Source organism: Chlamydomonas reinhardtii, chromosome 2, assembly GCF_000002595.2.
Source record: "Chlamydomonas reinhardtii strain CC-503 cw92 mt+ chromosome 2, whole genome shotgun sequence".
NCBI lineage: Eukaryota > Viridiplantae > Chlorophyta > Chlorophyceae > Chlamydomonadales > Chlamydomonadaceae > Chlamydomonas > Chlamydomonas reinhardtii.
In genome coordinates, this window is record NC_057005.1 from 2,662,855 (window position 1) to 2,681,163 (window position 18,309).

An 18,309-nucleotide genomic window follows, 5' to 3' on the forward strand; every position below is an offset into this window, starting at 1 on the left:
GCCGTGGCAGGCCCAGTGCTAGGTCCCGCCCCGCCCGCCGCCTGCTCCTGCAGCCGCGCGGACCGCCGCGGCCCCTCACCCGACTGCTGGGACGGGGACGCATACGACTGCAGTTCTCTCGCCGGCGTGTTCTGCAGCCCGGCTGCCGCGGAGGTGCGGTGGAGCCAGGGGTCCAGAGCCACCGGGTTATTGTGGAAGTGCTGCGCCGCCGTGGTGGTCAGCTGCGCCGCTGCACGCTGCCACTCCGCCTCCCGCTCCGCCAGCCGCGACTGTGCCGCCGGCTGGGTCCCCGAACCCCCCGCCTGCTGAGCTGGCGCCGGTTCTCCTGGGGTGTTGCTTAAGCAACCGACTTGTGGGGGTGGGGTGGGTTTGGGCGGGGCGAGTGCGTAGCGCTGGTGTTTTCTTTTCTGGCGCGCGGTCGTGGTGGGTCTTGCGGTTAGGCTGTGGTGTAGGTTGGTGCTTGGGTTAGGTCTGGCGGTGTTTTTGTGCAACCCCTCCCGGGGGGCGGGGGGGCCAGCCTCCTGCTCTGTCTGCCGGGTCGGGGTGGGGTGAGGTGGGATGGGTGGGGGTGGTTGGTGGCGGTTTCGAGGTGTTTGCTTTCTGTTTTCTTCTCTTTTCTTCTCTTCTTGCCCTGTCAGGGTTCTGGTCTCGGGGACCAGGCTGCTTTCAGGCAGCAGGGGGGCAGCGCGTCTGCCCCTGTTCAACCTTGTAAGGATGATTCCTCAAAAAAAGGATGCTTCCTCAAAAAAAAAAGGAAGACCCACAGCCGCCCAGGCGCTGCGACGCCAGCCAGAGCTAAAACACATGGGCGCCAGATAAGCTGATGACGATAATATGCCACGCCAGCGCCTGGAAAGAAACGCCGCCCAAAAGGAAACCTAGGGGGCCTGCACAGGTGATGCAAGCGTCAGCCGCAAGTTCAACTTCGGTGACCCACCCTGAACCTCCTCCACTTCACAAAGCGCGCCACCCGCCGTCCAGATGGCAACAAAGTGCTCCAGCTTAGCCGCCTTGAGCTGTGCGGTGAGAAGCTGTGTGGGCAGAGCCGACAGGGTTTCAGGGGTTAGCGTGGCGGCAGTGAAACGCAGCTGCATCACCCTGCGCAGCTCGCTGACCACCTCCCGAACCACATGCTCCGACGTCTGCTTAGCAGGCTCGCGGGACCAGTACGCACACCAGACGGCGTACAAGAAGGTGGCCCGCAAAGTGCTCCACAGCAGCGCGCCCGCCCCCCGCGGGCCTGAGGCCCACATACCCATGCGGTCCCCCAGCATGAAGCCCGCGTCCGTCACTGGCGGCGCCGCTGCCTGGGGCGCAACGCAGGCCCACAGCTGCTGCAGCCACGTCCTCGCCTGCGCATAAGCTGGACACTCCAGGAAGATGTGCGTTAGGCTGGCCCACGCCCGCGGGCCAGGTGGCCCGCAGGCGGGGTGAGGACAGTGCGCCCCCAACCCCCCGCACCCCGTGGTCACCCGTGGCCGAATGCCCTTGCCCGCCCTGTACAGCCCGCAAGGCAGGTAAGCATGTTGCAGCCGGTACACCAGCACCTTTGCCCCCCGACTGGCGTGGCTGTCCCACAGCCTCCGCCACGTACCCCGCAGAAGGGACGCATCCGGGGACGGCATGCGAGGGTCGCCCTCCACTGCCGCCGCTGCTGCCGCCGCCGCCGTGGCAGGCCCAGTGCTAGGTCCCGCCCCGCCCGCCGCCTGCTCCTGCAGCCGCGCGGAACGCCGCGGCCCCTCACCCGAGTGCTGGGACGAGGACGCATACGACTGCAGTTCTCTCGCCGGCATGTTCTGCTCGCTGCCCGGCTGCCGCAGAGGTGCGGTGGAGCCAGGGGTCCAGAGCCACCGGGTTATTGTGGAAATGCTGCGCCGACGTGGTGGTCAGCTGCGCCGCTGCACGCTGCCACTCCGCCTCCCGCTCCGCCAGCCGCGACTGTGCCGCCGGCTGGGTCCCCGAACCCCCCGCCTGCTGTGCTGGCGCCGGGCACGGCATGGCTGCGGGGCGGGCCGGAGCCGGTGGTGCGGCCGGGTTAGCCGCGGTGATGGCCCGCCGCACGTCCCGCACCGTGTAGTCCGCCAAGCTGACACCCGCAATCCGGCAGTGCTCCGGGTGCACCACCACCCCAGCCTCCGGCGCCAGGAAGTACGGCGCCCGAGGCCACGCCCCCGCCCGGTCCCCTGGTGATGCTGCATCGTACGCCGCCCGCTCTTCAAAGGTCCACAGGTGCCGCGGCTTGCGATGCTGCAGCACACAGGCAGGCTGCCACGCCCCATCCACCGCCGGGGGCAGCACGCCAGGCCCAGGCTCCAAGAGCCGCCCCGTGTAGTGGACGTAGGACACAGCCCCCGCAGCGTTAGCCACCCACAGCTGGTCCAGGCTAACCCGCCACTGTGGCGGCGCCGCTGGCGGCTGAGTGGCTGGCTGCGGCGGATGCTGTTCCACCCCCGCGCTCCGCACGTGGCCGACCGCGGCCGCCAGCCGGGCAGGCAGCCCCGCTGGCGCCGGCGCGTCGCTGTACACCCACGCCCACGTGGTGGCGTAGTCCGGGCGCACATGGGTAAGCAGCGCCCGGGTGAGCATCTTCCAGGGTTGCCGGCCTGGCTGGGCAAGGAGGGCGAAAGTCTTAGCTTGCAGGGCAGACATACAGGAACGCAGGCAGGTCGACGTGGTTGACACCCCCATCCTTGTACGGCAGACATGCCGTTTCCCGCTTTGGCAGCAGGAGCGGGTTCCCGACTTCCCGCACGACACCAGGCTGGCGTCCTCAGCGTGCATGGAGCGCGCAGCAAAGTGGTCCACCAGGTCGGTGAGTTCCTTCAGCTGCGCAGGCGACGGGTTGAGGAAGCTGAAGTGGTAGGCCAGCTTCGCCGCCAGCAGTTGCTTTTTTTGAGGAATCATCCTTACAAGGGTGAACAGGGGCAGACGCAATGTGCACATGGCCAACAAGGGTCAGAGACAGGGCAGTCCACAGACACGCCACAACCGCCATGCCGCGAGCCCGCCGGGTGTACAGGTCAGCTGCAGCCGCATCAGAGTCCCACGACAGAGGCACACCCAGGTGCGTCACGGTGCCAGTGGTAAACGGCACCCCGTGTGTGGGCAGGGGCCCGTCAGGTGCGCAAGCCTGCCAAGGCCCATGAGGAGGCTGGCAAGTTGCGGGGCACCTGCAGCACGTGACGGGCTAGGGGCCGCCTCCTGACTGGCATCGGTGACACAGTTCCAGTCCCCACCGACAACAAGCACCCTGTCCGTGGCCAGGTGGGGATGCAGCCCGGCAAAGAAAGCAGGCTTGTCCGCCACGGCCGTGGGCGCATACACACACACGAAGCGCAGGCGCAGGTGACCCACGTCCCAATCCCAACATACCACACGGCCCGCCGCATCCGTTGACGGCGGCTGCAGTACGCAGCCGAGCCCCCAGTAGCATTACCGGCCATAAGCACCACTGGCACGGGCGCCGCCCCAGGTGCCGCTGGGGCTGCAGCGGGTTTTTTTTTTTTGAGGAATCATCCTTACAAGGTTGAACAGGGGCAGACGCGCTGCCCCCCTGCTGCCTGAAAGCAGCCTGGTCCCCGAGACCAGAACCCTGACAGGGCAAGAAGAGAAGAAAAGAGAAGAAAAACAGAAAACAAACACCTCGAAAACCGCCACCAACCACCCCCATCCATCCCACCCCACCCCCACCCCGACCCGGCAGACAGAGCAGGAGGCTGGCCCCCCCGCCCCCCGGGAGGGGTTGCAAAAAAAACACCGCCAGACCTAACCCAAGCACCAACCTACACCACAGCCTAACCGCAAGAACCACCACCACCGCGCACCAGAAAAAGAAACACCAGTGCTACGCACTCGCCCCGCCCAAACACCCCCCCAACCCCCACAAGTCGGTTGCTTAAGCAACACCCCAGGAGAACCGGCAGAGGAGACACAAGCAGAAAACTAAACGGGCCAGATGTGGCGCTGACTAGGCGGGCTCCAGCCCGCTGCAAGACGCACTGTGCGGGAAGTCCCACAGCCGCCCAGGCGCTGCGACGCCAGCCAGAGCTAAAACACATGGGCGCCAGATAAGCTGATGACGATAAACGCCACGCCAGCGCCTGGAACGAAACGCCGCCCAAAAGGAAACCTAGGGGGCCTGCACAGGTGATGCAAGCGTCAGCCGCAAGTTCAACTTCGGTGACCCACCCTGAACCTCCTCCACTTCACAAAGCGCGCCACCCGCCGACCAGATGGCAACAAAGTGCTCCAGCTTAGCCGCCTTGAGCTGTGCGGTGAGAAGCTGAGTGGGCAGAGCCGACAGGGTTTCAGGGGTTAGCGTGGCGGCAGTGAAACGCAGCTGCATCACCCTGCGCAGCTCGCTGACCACCTCCCGAACCACATGCTCCGACGTCTGCTTAGCAGGCTCGCGGGACCAGTACGCACACCAGACGGCGTACACGAAGGTGGCCCGCAAAGTGCTCCACAGCAGCGCGCCCGCCCCCCGCGGGCCTGAGGCCCACATACCCATGCGGTCCCCCAGCATGAAGCCCGCGTCCGTCACTGGCGGCGCCGCTGCCTGGGGCGCAACGCAGGCCCACAGCTGCTGCAGCCACGTCCTCGCCTGCGCATAAGCTGGACACTCCAGGAAGATGTGCGTCAGGCTGGCCCACGCCCGCGGGCCAGGTGGCCCGCAGGCGGGGTGAGGACAGTGCGCCCCCAATCCCCCGCACCCCGTGGTCACCCGTGGCCGAATGTCCTTGCCCGCCCTGTACAGCCCGCAAGGCAGGTAAGCATGTTGCAGCCGGTACACCAGCACCTTTGCCCCCCGACTGGCGTGGCTGTCCCACAGCCTCCGCCACGTACCCCGCAGAAGGGACGCATCCGGGGGCGGCATGCGAGGGTCGCCCTCCACCGCCGCCGCTGCTGCCGCCGCCGCCGTGGCAGGCCCAGTGCTAGGTCCCGCCCCGCCCGCCGCCTGCTCCTGCAGCCGCGCGGACCGCCGCGGCCCCTCACCCGACTGCTGGGACGGGGACGCATACGACTGCAGTTCTCTCGCCGGCGTGTTCTGCAGCCCGGCTGCCGCAGAGGTGCGGTGAAGCCAGGGGTCCAGAGCCACCGGGTTATTGTGGAAATGCTGCGCCGCCGTGGTGGTCAGCTGCGGGTGCCAGCGCCACCAGAGGACGCGCCCAAGCCGCAGAGGCAGGGGGGGGGAGCGTGTCTGCCCCCGCCGTTCAACCTTGTACGGATGAAGCCTCAAGACAAAGCTGTAGGCCAACTTGCAAAAAAACACTTGCGACCCATTTTTGTTGCCCAATACACGGCGGTCCTTGTCCGCTGCTTCACTGCCTTCACAGTCGAGCACTGCATTGTACCAGCTGTAGACGATTAAGTTGCGTTTGCGTTTTAAGTTTGCGAGCAACTTATGCCGCCGTGCTTCGGAAAGCTATCGAGTACCTGGTTAGGAGGCCGCGTGCGCTTGCTGGCGCTCTCTTTTGTTGACTGGTAAGATGTGAGGCATGCACCGCTGGCGAGGCCCTTTGGCGTTTGAATGCAGGTCATGGGCGAGCTGGGGATCAAAGCAGGCGCGCGCAGCAGCAGGCGCGAGTAGCAGCCAGAAAATGCGAGAGCACTATCGTTTGAGAGAGATCCGGCACGGAGAGGTCAGCAGCACGAGCCGCAGCGGGCGAAACCGCGTCGACAGAGCATGTAGTCTGCGGCCGCGGCAGGCCCAGGAGGAGTCTGGGTGACGAACTCTCCCAGGAGGAGTCTGGGTGACGAACTCTCCCAGGAGGAGTCTGGGTGACGAACTCTCCCAGGAGGAGTCTGGGTGACGAACTCCCCCGCCCAGGGTGACTGGACCCCCAGGAGGAGTCTGGGCGACAAACTCCCCCAGCAGGAAGTCGTCTGGGTGACGAACACCCCCGGCTTAGCATCCGGGTGACCAACTGCCGACGAATGACGGATAGCTTGACGTGAATATGCGGCCGCAGACCAACAGCGTACCGGGATCAGCGCGGGCGGAGATGCGTTGCTGCAGCGGGGGGGCGGTGCGTAGCTGCGGCGGTGCTCACTGCCGCAGCTTTGGTTTTGGGGGCATGGGGAGAGGGTACAGGGATAGGCGAGGAGCCGAGGCAGTGCATAGCTGCGGCGGTGCTCACTGCCGCAGCTGCGGCGCGGAAGACATCGGGGAAGGCCGAACGGATGGCTGCGGCTGCGGCGGTGCTCACTGCCGCAGCGGTTCGGGAAGGGGCATCCCACAGGAGCGGCGGCGCCGGAGCAGCCATGCAGAAGCAGCAATGCAGTACGCAGGAACTGGTGTGGGGGGTCAGGCCGGCAGACGGCATGGCGGACGGGCGTATGCTCCCCGCCATGGTTTTTCCGGTCTGCCGGGGGAGCGTCTGTGTGCTAGTGTCCGGGTGTGTTCGTGTTCCACAGAAGCGGTGTCGCACAAACCAAACGCATGATGTGCGCAGTGCAATTGCTTTTGGGGTGAATGAGAGGGAACTGGTGAGGGGGGTGGTTTCTGCCCGGTGTGTGGTGGCGAGAAGCCAAACCGGGCAGACCAAGTGAAGCAGCATCCCGGTTGCTGCTGGCTGGTGGTCGGTAAGCTTGGGTGCAGAGACGCCAAGTTTCCGGCCATCTGGCAATCCCCCCTTTTTGATATTGCCCTCCCCCGGACAGTGAGCGTGTGCGTGCGTGCCGTGTGTGCGTCTGTGTGAGTGCGTGTGCTATGTGTGGTTGCAAATTTATAACCGGTGTTGCTCAACACCGCTTGTGCAGCTCGGTTGGTTCGCCTCCCCGCGCAAAACACGCCCCGTATCTCAAAGGGCTGTTTTAAGCGAAGGCTCCAGGAGCTTGCCGACTGACCGGAGCTTAAAACAAGTTTTGAAGTAGGGAGCAGTGTTTGAGCGGGAGGTGGTTCAGTTGCAGGGGGGTAAGAAGTGCAGGGCCCGGGGTTTCGTGTGTCGCTCTGAAGGCCGCATTCACCATCACATCGAGGTCTCAAATGCTGTCTTTCTGTGTGGTTTGTTTTATTAAGTTGCGTTTGCGTACGGTAGCTGATGAGCGAGCAACTTATGCCGCCGTGCTTCGGAAAGCTATCGAGTTCCTGGTTAGGAGGCCGCGTGCGCTTGCTGGCGCTCTCTTTTGTTGCCCGCCCGCCCACCCCCTCTCCTTTCAGCGTTTGTTGCTTTTGCTGACGACATGGGGGCCTTTCCTCTTTGTTGGGGTGCAAATGCTGTCTGGAGCAAGGGGCACTGCGCACGCCCCTGTTACCCAGCGGCGAGCAGGCGCCACCGGCTGCCCACCACGCTGACGACACGACCCTCACGGCGCGCGACCCGGCGGTGGATGGGCCGGTCCTGATGGCGGCAGTACAGCTGTTCTGCCGCGCGTCCAACGCCCGTGTCCATCCGGACAAGAGCAAGGCCATGGGCCTTGGCAGGTTTGCGCACCTGACGGGCCCTTGCCCACACACGGGGGTGCCGTTTACCACTGGCGCCGTGACGCACCTGGGTGTGCCCCTGTCGTGGGACTCTGATGCGGCTGCAGCTGACTTGTACACCCGGCGGGCTCGCGGCATGGCGTTTGTGGCGCGTCTGTGGGCTGCCCTGTCTCTGACTCTCGTTGGCCGTGTGCACATTGCGAAGCAGGTGCTGGCGGCGAAGCTGGCCTACCACTTCAGCTTCCTCAACCCGTCGCCTGCGCAGCTGAAGGAACTCACCGACCTGGTGGACCACTTTGCTGCGCGCTCCATGCACGCTGAGGACGCCAGCCTGGTGTCGCACGGGAACCCGCTCCTGCTGCCAAAGCGGGAAACGGCCTGTCTGCCGTACAAGGATGGGGGTGTCAACCACGTCGACCTGCCTGCGTTCCTGTCTGCCCTGCAAGCTAAGACCTTCGCCCTCCTTGCCCAGCCAGGCCGGCAACCCTGGAAGATGCTCACCCGGGCGCTGCTTACTCATGTGCGCCCGGACTCCGCCACCACGTGGGCGTGGGTGTACAGCGACGCGCCGGCGCCAGCGGGGCTGCCTGCCCGGCTGGCGGCCGCGGTCGACCACGTGCGGAGCGCGGGCGTGGAGCAGCATCCACCGCAGCCAGCCACTCAGCCGCCAGTGGCGCCGCCACAGTGGCGGGTTAGCCTGGACCAGCTGTGGGTGGCTAACGCTGCGGGGGCTGTGTCCTACGTCCACTACACGGGACGGCTCTTGGAGCCTGGGCCTGGCGTGCTGTCCCCGGCGGTGGATGGGGCGTGGCAGCCTGCCTGTGTGCTGCAGCATCGGAAGCCGCGGCACCTGTGGACCTTTGAAGAGCGGGCGGCGTACGATGCAGCATCACCAGGGGACCGGGCGGGGGCGTGGCCTCGGGCGCCGTACTTCCTGGCGCCGGAGGCTGGGGTGGTGGTGCACCCGGAGCACTGCCGGATTGCGGGTGTCAGCTTAGCGGACTACACGGTGCGGGACGTGCGGCGGGCCATCACCGCGGCCAACCCGGCCGCACCTCCGGCTCCGGCCCGCCCCGCAGCCATGCCGTGCCCGGCGCCAACACAGCAGGCGGGGGATTCGGGGCCCCAGCCGGCGGCACAGTCGCGGCTGGCGGAGCGGGAGGCGGAGTGGCAGCGTGCAGCGGCGCAGCTGACCACCACGGCGGCGCAGCATTTCCACAATAACCCGGTGGCTCTGGACCCCTGGCTCCACCGCACCTCCGCGGCAGCCGGGCTGCAGAACACGCCGGCGAGAGAACTGCAGTCGTATGCGTCCCCGTCCCAGCAGTCGGGTGAGGGGCCGCGGCGGTCCGCGCGGCTGCAGGAGCAGGCGGCGGGAGGGGCGGGACCTAGCACTGGGCCTGCCACGGCGGCGGCGGCAGCAGCGGCGGCGGTGGAGGGCGACCCTCGCATGCCGCCCCCGGATGCGTCCCTTCTGCGGGGTACGTGGCGGAGGCTGTGGGATAGCCACGCCAGTCGGGGGGCAAAGGTGCTGGTGTACCGGCTGCAACATGCTTACCTGCCTTGCGGGCTGTACAGGGCGGGCAAGGGCATTCGGCCACGGGTGACCACGGGGTGCGGGGGGTTGGGGGCGCACTGTCCTCACCCCGCCTGCGGGCCACCTGGCCCGCGGGCGTGGGCCAGCCTGACGCACATCTTCCTGGAGTGTCCAGCTTATGCGCAGGCGAGGACGTGGCTGCAGCAGCTGTGGGCCTGCGTTGCGCCCCAGGCAGCGGCGCCGCCAGTGACGGACGCGGGCTTCATGCTGGGGGACCGCATGGGTATGTGGGCCTCTGGCCCGCGGGGGGCGGGCGCGCTGCTGTGGAGCACTTTGCGGGCCACCTTCTTGTACGCCGTCTGGTGTGCGTACTGGTCCCGCGAGCCTGCTAAGCAGACGTCGGAGCATGTGGTTCGGGAGGTGGTCAGCGAGCTGCCCCTCCCGGGGGGCGGGGGGGCCAGCCTCCTGCTCTGTCTGCCGGGTCGGGGTGGGGCGGGGTGGGTTGGATGGGGGTGGTTGGTGGCGGTTTTCGAGGTGTTTGTTTTCTGTTTTTCTTCTCTTTTCTTCTCTTCTTGCCCTGTCAGGGTTCTGGTCTCGGGGACCAGGCTGCCTTTAGGCAGTCGGGGGGCAGCGCGTCTGCCCCTGTTCAACCTTGTAAGGATGTTTCCTCAAAAAAAAAAAAAAGCTGCGCAGGGTGATGCAGCTGCGTTTCACTGCCGCCACGCTAACCCCTGACACCCTGTCGGCTCTGCCCACTCAGCTTCTCACCGCACAGCTCAAGGCGGCTAAGCTGGAGCACTTTGTTGCCATCTGGTCGGCGGGTGGCGCGCTTTGTGAAGTGGAGGAGGTTCAGGGTGGGTCACCGAAGTTGATCTTGCGGCTGACGCTTGCATCACCTGTGCAGGCCCCCTAGGTTTCCTTTTGGGCGGCGGTTCGTTCCAGGCGCTGGCGTGGCGTTTATCGTCATCAGCTTATCTGGCGCCCATGTGTTTTAGCTCTGGCTGGCGTCGCAGCGCCTGGGCGGCTGTGGGACTTCCTGCACAGCGCGTCTTGCAGCGGGCTGGAGCCCGCTTGGTCAGCGCCACATCTGGCCCGTTTAGTTTTCTGCTTGTGTCTCCTCGGCCGGTTCTCCTGGGGTGTTGCTTAAGCAACCGACTTGTGGGGGTGGGGTGGGTTTGGGCGGGGCGAGTGCGTAGCGCTGGTGTTTCTTTTTCTGGCGCGCGGTGGTGGTGGTTCTTGCGGTTAGGCTGTGGTGTAGGTTGGTGCTTGGGTTAGGTCTGGCTGTGTTTTTGTGCAACCCCTCCCGGGGGGCGGGGGGGCCAGCCTCCTGCTCTGTCTGCCGGGTCGGGGTGGGGTGGGGTGGGATGGATGGGGGTGGTTGGTGGCGGTTTTCGAGGTGTTTGTTTTCTGTTTTTCTTCTCTTTTCTTCTCTTCTTGCCCTGTCAGGGTTCTGGTCTCGGGGACCAGGCTGCTTTCAGGCAGCAGGGGGGCAGCGCGTCTGCCCCTGTTCAACCTTGTAAGGATGATTCCTCAAAAAAAAAAAGACGACAGCTGACATGCGCGCGATGGGCTTGCAGCGCGAGCCCAGGCGCCGGCCCGCGAGCTGCGGGCTGGCCAAACTGCCCATGTGGGCGGAACACGGAAGTTCTACGACACACAAGTATATAACCCTGCGGACGGCGCCCTGGGGCATCTAGATGTGTCTTTTGCCGACTATCCTACTACAGCACATCCGCACGAGCCCCGCCACCTTCAGCAGGTCTGGGGGCACCACGCAGATGGCTGGCGCCACGCTCCTTATACTCGGCTGCGCCAAGTGTGCTTAGCACACAGTTCGTGTCTGGGTCAATATCAAAGGCCAACGCATTTGCATGAAGTATGGCGTGCATTTTGTTGCTGTAGGGTAGTAGATAACGAGGGTCGTTCCACAGTCTGTCTGCAGCCAAGTATCGCTATGGCATGGGAAGTGCTCAGGGCGGGGTCCTGGTCACCACTAACAATAAGCAGTTTCAAGCAAAACCCGCCGGATGCGCCTCAACAGCATTCACCCTTGCACTTCACGCTGCTTGTGTGATCCGCTGACAGCCGTCCAACCAGCGTTGAAACACCATACGCCACACTGTTCAAGCATCCCACCAACCGACCCACTTCCCTGTCGCGCCACCAAGGCGGACTCGCGGGTGCACACAAGGCCACGGTTGCCAACCTACGCAGTTCATAATATCCTACATCGCTACCGGCGCTCCCGCTCTTCTCTCCGTGACCCGCGATCCCTGTCCCTGTCACGCTCACGGTCTCGGTCACGCTCACGTGCTCCTTCCTTCTCCCGCGTGCCATCCCTGTCTCTGTCCCTGTCCCTGTCCCGGCCAGAACTGGAAACCTTCCGATCACGGTCGTCCAACTCCGTCTCCCGCTGCCGGCGCGAGGACTCACGGCGCTCGCGGTCCCTGCAGTCGATATGCAAGATGTCATTACAAGGGAACAACTGAGCAGCACTAGGTGCTGTAATCTAGGGCCTGTAGAGTAAGCTGTGGCTTCATTGCGAGTTTCCTGATCCTCTGGTGGTTGGTGAGAGGCTTCCTTTGCTGCTTGCTTTGTTCAGCCCGGTTCCCCTTTCCTGTAATGCCCATGTCAAAGAAAGCTGTTACCCATTGCCGCATCCAACTCACCTGTCACGCTCCTTGTCGCGGTCCGACCTGTCCTTGTCCTGCTCCCTCGGGTGCTCCTCCCTGCAGTGCGGCGGGTCCATACTTCAATCATTTAACGCAGACGCAAGTACACTGCTTGCAGGACCACTGCAAGCCACTGCCCAGCAGCCTCAGCACTTGCCGTTTGCCCTTGTCCGCCTTTGCCAAGGGTTTATTGCCGCCTGGAGGCGGCATGAGCTCAGTGTCTCGCCTGTAACATGGTTTGGCCCCACAATGGGATCAGTGATGCGATGTGAAGCTGGTGTTCAGCTGTGCACGAATCTGTCGCAATTCCATATTATGTTTCTCACGTGCGCAAGCCCTGTCTTAAGGCAGACTAGATATCTCGCTCGCTGTTGCTACAACTAGAATTGGCGCTCACCGTGCAGCTTCCCCGGGCTGGCCACTCGTTGTTCCCTGCGGTGGGGCAGTCGAGCGACAAACGTCGAGAGGTACTAGAGCATAGATCCCCACACTGCCGCTGAAACTGGAACGTAATGTTCAACCCTGTTTCAACTGTGTCATAACAACGAAAACAGTGCGCACTACAAGTTCTACCCGGCAACATTGCGATATCGTACCTGCGCCGTGGCGGACCGCTTGTCCTTGCTGGGCTCCTCCACGTCCATGTCAGCACCGCCACCCTACACAACCACAACATGCACAACCGGGCAGCGCACCAGGCGCTCAGCAGCCGCTTCACAATAACTTAACGCGGCGCACAAACATAAAATGACGCAGGCAGTATCGTAATGCCTCTAGTTAACGCACCCACCTGGCGTTGCACGTCCGCCGCCCCCGCGGCACCCGCCTCATCTCCGCCCTCTTCTTCCAGCTCCGCGCCCAGGGCCTCCAGCAGTCCACGCACGTGCGCACGTGCTCGTGCCGCCTCCTCGGCCCCGCCCTCCGTCCCAATGCTGTTGTAGCACTCCAACAGCACCTCCCTGGGCAGTCACAGGGCCAAAGTCAATGACAACAACCTCTGCACTTCCAGGGACATCGGGAGCGTACACGGTGTTTGGACAGCTTCCTCCGCTGTGTCCCATCAGCATCTAAGGGCGTGACTTCACGACATGGATGCAGCGTTGCCCTCGGCAGCAGCTCACCGCACAGGCGCCAGCGTCTGGCCCTTCTGGTGCAGCGCGCCCAGCAGGCGGCGGCGCAGCCCCACGTCACCGGTGGCCCATAGGTTCCCAAACACCACGCAGCACTGCTGCAGCGTGAACAGGCCCGCGTCCAGCCGCGCCAGCAGCAGCTCTTCCTCGTCCACCTGGGGGCATGGGCCAGCAGGAGAGGTGTGTGAGTGCAGGCAAGGCCGTTGTGGCTGTCCAATGGTGTCTAGCTCGCCGAGATGTTTCCTTGGGGCCTGCGCCCGTGGGTTGCGCCCCAGTGGGTTCGCTGCCAGCCCCAGCCCCCAGCAAAACCCAGAGCATACTACCGCACAAGCCCCGCCCCCGTCTTCACCCTCTAACACGCGTCAGCAATACGGGAGTGTAGTTACTGGGCTGCACATGTAGCAGTTGCAGTGCATCCCCACCCTCTACGCGCGGTGCGCACCCACCTGCTCATCCTCTTCCGCCTCCGCGACCGCAGCCATGAGGCGGCGCTCCTCGGCCCGCACCCTGGTCTGGTACCTGCAACACGCACAGCACCTGGCATGGTGAAACAACCCTTTTCTCCCGCACATCGCTGCCACCGCTCCCTAACCACCCCAGCGAATCATCTATCCCCTTCTTACAGCACCTTGCAGTACGGTACGGCCCAGCGCACTTTGGGTTTAGGTACTCTTAACCCCGCAATTGTAGGTACTCGTTACCACCACTCTTCCCCCCACCTGAACAGCAGCTCCATGAGTCGGTCGGTCTTCTCGAACTCGGCCTCCACAAACTTGGCCAGCAGCCGCTCGCGCCGGGCCGCCCCGCGCCCCGTGGCTGGCAGCTGCGCCATGAGGCTGGCCACCAGCGACACACAGCGCTCCTCCACCTCCGAGTCCACGTCGTGTTCGCCTAGGCGTGGGGGTGGGGGGCAGGCGGTCAGGCGGTAGGGGTCTGGTCGATTGGGTGGTGTGTTATGGAGGCCATGAGGCTGTGCGGCCGGGAGCTGAAGATGTCAGATACTCGGCCCTGGGCTCGTGGGTCTGAAAGGCAGGGTAGTAAGTGCGGCTGTGGGTTGCGCGCAGCCCTGGTGCCAAGCTTCACACCTGCCGGGCCTTTGACCTTGGCCTTGCCCATGAACAGCCCAAACAGCTGCTTGAGGCCGCCCAGGTCCACAAGCTTCTCGGCTGGGAGGACAGACGGAGGAGGAGAGGAGGACCGAGGAAGAGAGGGACAGAAAATTGGTAGCCCGGCGGCAAATGTCAAGCGTGATTGCACAGTAAGCAGTCTTGAGAGCAGCACAGGGCGTGCGGCAAATGATGCGCACTGGACCCATACACCAGTGCCCCCACCCCTTTGGTAGGTATCGTGGTAAACCCAACATTCCCGGCTAGCAAGCTATAGCGCCGCTGGGGAGGACGGGGCTCACTCACCGGGCAGTGCGTATCGGGTGGTGGCAAAGTCAAGGCACTTCAAGGCGCCGTAGCGGCACTGCCGACGCGACTGCAGCATCAGGTGCATCAGCTCCACACCCTCCGCCTGCAGGGTTTACGGTTGCATGCCGCGTTGAATGCACGGAGACGGGTACGATATGACCGGAGCGCCAGTCCGCTCGCCATAATGCACCCCGCCCCGGTGCAAGCCACCGCGGCAATCGTGTAAATGAATCCCTGCTCCCGCCCTACGGCCTACCGACGGCCACGATCACATGAACGAGACTGAAGGTTACTACTGGCGCGCTCGTCTTGAACTTTCGTAACTGGGTGGGCTTTCTAATGATGGGGCTTTTTCATTGGGTCCGGGCACATCCCCCCCAACCCCCGGCCGCTCATTTGGTAACGGCTTCATCTGCACTCTTCAATGCATCATGTAACGTATTTCGACCATCTTTGCCCACCCATCCCCCACCGCCACCTCATAAGTCGTGGGTTTGGTTTGTCGCCTCCGCGTGCCTGTTCTGTGCTGTTGTGCACGCCAGCGAGCTCAGGCGGCGACATTCATCGCCGGCGCCGCTTGCCCTGCTGCTCTACGACGCCTCCCATAAGTATTATCGCTTGCAACTAACGCCTCTGCCTGTGCTCCGCTAGTTTGACTTGGTTTGGTTTAGTTTGGGCTGGCAGATACAGCCCCCCCCACCACCACCACCACCTGCGCCACAAGTTCGAACACACGGCGCCACCTTGTCCCCTCCCCTGGCGCATCTGACGTACCTTCACAAACGCCGCCTTGTGGTCTGGCTGCATGAGGCAAGCGCACAGCACATCGAAGCAGTTCTGCATGTATTCCTCCTCCTCGCCCGGCGCCGGGTCCTTGCTCTTGTACTGCGCGACGCACGTCAGCAGCAGGTCGATGCCGTTTTCGGAGCCCAGCTTGGCCTGGTTGGACACGGAGCCCTGGAAACGAAGAGGAAGGCGTGGCGGGATGAGGCAGGCTGGTTGGTAAGAAGTTCGGGCGGCATGGGGTTGCACGGTTGAAACATGGGCAGCATGGGTAGGTAAAAAAGGGGACAGCGAGAGTCCCGCTAGTGCCTACATCGGTGAAGCCATCGCATGTGCGCATGCGCGATGGCCCTGCCTCCAACCCAACTTCTTCCCGTGAAAGCTCCGACCACATTTTTATGTGCGCGGCCATTGTTTAGAACAGTGCCCGCACGACAAAGCGCTACACAGCGGGCGTGTACTCATGTTCCCCAGACATACCCCGCACGCGCCTGCATAAGGATGGCCAGGATCTCACTGGCGTACTGTTTGTTGGTGTCGAACTCGCGCCGCTTCAGGCGACGCAGCAGCCAGGTCAGCAGCTTGGTCTTCTCCACAAACACGGCACCGAGCTCGGGCTGGATCTGCGGAAGGGGCGGAGTACGGGGGTGCGGCAGGAGTCATGCGGGCATGCGGCAGCGCAAGATGACGCCACATCTTGGTGTACCCAAGTGGGCGCTCAACACACCTGAGTAGCACCGCTATCCGTTCCGGGCCAAGCCTGGCCCATCCCCAGCTGGTGCCCAGCCCCCCAGCTGCCTGCACACCCACCCACCCCCGCACCCACCTCCACCATGTTCTCTACCACCGCCAGACAGTTGTGCACGGCGCGCGCCTCCTCGTCGCTGTCCGCCTCCTTGAAGCCCAGCAGCCGCTGCACCAGCAACTCCGGCGCATTGGCCTCAACCAGCGCCTCCACCAGGCCCCGAGCCTCCTCGCCAAACTCCTCCACCGCATCTGGTTGAGGAGGAGAGAGAGGCGAGGTGCAGTAGCGGGACCTCAGCCGACTACTTTTGCTGGATGGCTGCGCTTCCATCGTCTGGGCCATGCCGGATGACCCAGTAGCGCCCCCGTCTCCGCCCAACCTGCGCCACGTTCCTTGCTAACGATGTGCCTGGCATGCTCGCATACGTGCTTGTCTTGGGCTGGGGTTGGGTCAATCCCTTTCCACAGGCGGCTGTCCATTGGGAATAGTCTACGGCACACAGCACCCTCGAGCCCTTCCTCCTCACCCGCCCCGGTCATCTCCGCCAGCAGCTCCACGGTATCTGCGGCGATGTCGGTGTTCTCGTGGCTCAGCAGCGACAGCAGCGTGGGGATGGCGGGGCCGTCCAGCAGCACCGGGTAGAGCTCCGGGCTACCGGCCACCTGCGCGGCAGCAACGCGGTGGTTGGTTGCACTGCTCACAGCAAGAAGCAGGGGTAGAGGGGTTGGAGGGGGGGCGTCGAAAGCCGGTGAGGCAGCAAGTGCGCGGACAACGTGTTGGCTGGGACTGAGGCGCGTGGGCAGCTCTGTGCCGTTGGACGAGGAGAGAGCGCGGCTGCTACATCGTTGCCAGGACGGTGCCCTGGCTTTGGCAATTCGCGCTTGCGCTTTACGCCAGGACCAAAGAACGGGGAGGTTGACAGCCCCAGCTGATGCACGGCAGCACGAGTGCGGACCGCAAATTTGGGGAAAGCCCCTTCCTCCCACGTCCCAGCGCCACATCTCCTCCGGCCAATCCCCGGTCCACGCCACGTTCCAGATGCCCGCCCCTCTTGATCCTCTCTCTTCTGTCTTTAAGCATGAGCATTTTACATGGCTTGAGGTCCATGCAGGCCCCACTAACACCTTCTGTCTTTGGCTTCTCATGGGATGGTAGAAACAAACCATCATCCCCACTCACCTGCATAAGGCTCTTGATGTGCTCGTCCAAGTCCACCTCGCTGTCCAGGAACTTGTCCGGCTGCTCCACGTGCTTGAAGCGGAGAGCCATGTTCTCCTTGTACTGCAAGTCAGATGGTGAAGGGGCGCATGTGCGGGATGGTGATTACTTAGTTGGTTGCATGACGCGCCCGAAGTGGAGGGCTTCACGCCACGTGCCATGCCGCGCAACACCCGCAGCCGCTGTCCCGGTCGCACAACGGTACGAGACTTCCACTGCGCGTCCCCCACTGCCTAACGGGGCTTGCTGGTGCCTGGGTGCCTGGCTTCGTGCAGCTACAGCTAGCTAAGATGGTCCGTACACGCCAAGACCCACACAGCCCGCACCTTCTTGTCCAGGCCCGCCACCAGGCGCCTCAGCGACTTAGCGTCCAGGACTTGGATCTGTGCGGCGTGCCAGGGGAAGAATGGCGACTCCGTGGACACCAGTACGCAGAGCTCGGCAAGGACCGCAACAGGATACAATGACTGGGATAGGGATCGCAAAGTGCAGCCGTCCAGGGATACCACTGCCACATGGCCACATTCAGTAAGCGCCGTGACCCCCTTATAATAGCCATGGGCTTCCCCGAACCTGAGAACGTCTGTTCCTGCACTCATCTGGGCAGGGTGGTGTGCCGCCCGTGCTTGCACGCCCACCCCCCGCTCTTCTCGTTTGTGCTCTTTACCACGCCCCAAGATGCGCTCTGCTGACCCTATGTGGAACACTCGAGCGGCTATGTGGCCTCCTACCTTCCCGCGGCGACATCGCCTCACGAGTGCATATGTCCCATTCCCCCACAGCCACCCTCACCACTTGCGGTCGCACCTGGTCTATATTTGCCTCCTCCTCAGCCTGCCGCAGCAGTTCATCCGCGTCCAGTGGCCGCGGGGCGGCGCGCTCCTCACCAGTGCCGCCACCCTCCCGCGCCCCCCCATCCTCGCCGGCGCGCTCGCCCGCCTGTGCCTTGTCAAGATAGTACCTGTGCATTGTGATTGAAGGTATTCAGTGAAGAACGTGGAGGACCAGAGCAGCGCCCAGGGCTGTGCACGGTGCCGGGGTAGTGGCCGCGTTGGTATCAGCCCGCCCTTTCCCCTGGGCACGCACGGCTTGGCGTAGATTGCACCACATTCAGCCTTACCCAAGGCCATGCTCATCAACTTTGAAGATGTATCCAGGTTTCGCTCCAGCAAACCGTGCGGCGGGAAGGAAATCCTTGCCGCCTGTGCCGCCTGGCTGAGAGAGGCCCTGGAGAGCGGTTGAAAGCACCCAGGCTGTATTGCTAGCCATTTTCCCTTAAAGCGAGATCCGTCAAGACAAATAGCACGATAGCGACATTTTTGTATCAATCGATCTCTGCGTCAGAATGCCCTGCGTCTCGATAGACCTATTTCCAATTCTATT

General features: G+C 63.8%; 1 protein-coding gene across 1 annotated transcript; it reads right to left on the minus strand.

Moving 5' to 3' along the window:
- Positions 1 to 10,597: 10,597 nt before the first annotated feature.
- Positions 10,598 to 18,293, minus strand: CHLRE_02g093300v5 (uncharacterized protein). Its single transcript, XM_043059466.1, has 19 exons — positions 18,047 to 18,293; positions 17,734 to 17,887; positions 17,253 to 17,309; positions 16,888 to 16,989; positions 16,235 to 16,370; positions 15,790 to 15,959; positions 15,455 to 15,586; positions 14,955 to 15,137; positions 14,178 to 14,283; positions 13,851 to 13,931; positions 13,485 to 13,656; positions 13,212 to 13,284; positions 12,757 to 12,920; positions 12,426 to 12,594; positions 12,232 to 12,294; positions 12,033 to 12,067; positions 11,793 to 11,861; positions 11,633 to 11,692; positions 10,598 to 11,410 (listed from the first exon to the last, which is right to left on the minus strand). Exons 1-19 carry the CDS (start codon positions 18,193 to 18,195, stop codon positions 11,197 to 11,199), a joined length of 2,289 nt encoding a protein of 762 aa, XP_042927100.1. The 5' UTR covers positions 18,196 to 18,293; the 3' UTR covers positions 10,598 to 11,196.
- Positions 18,294 to 18,309: the final 16 nt, after the last annotated feature.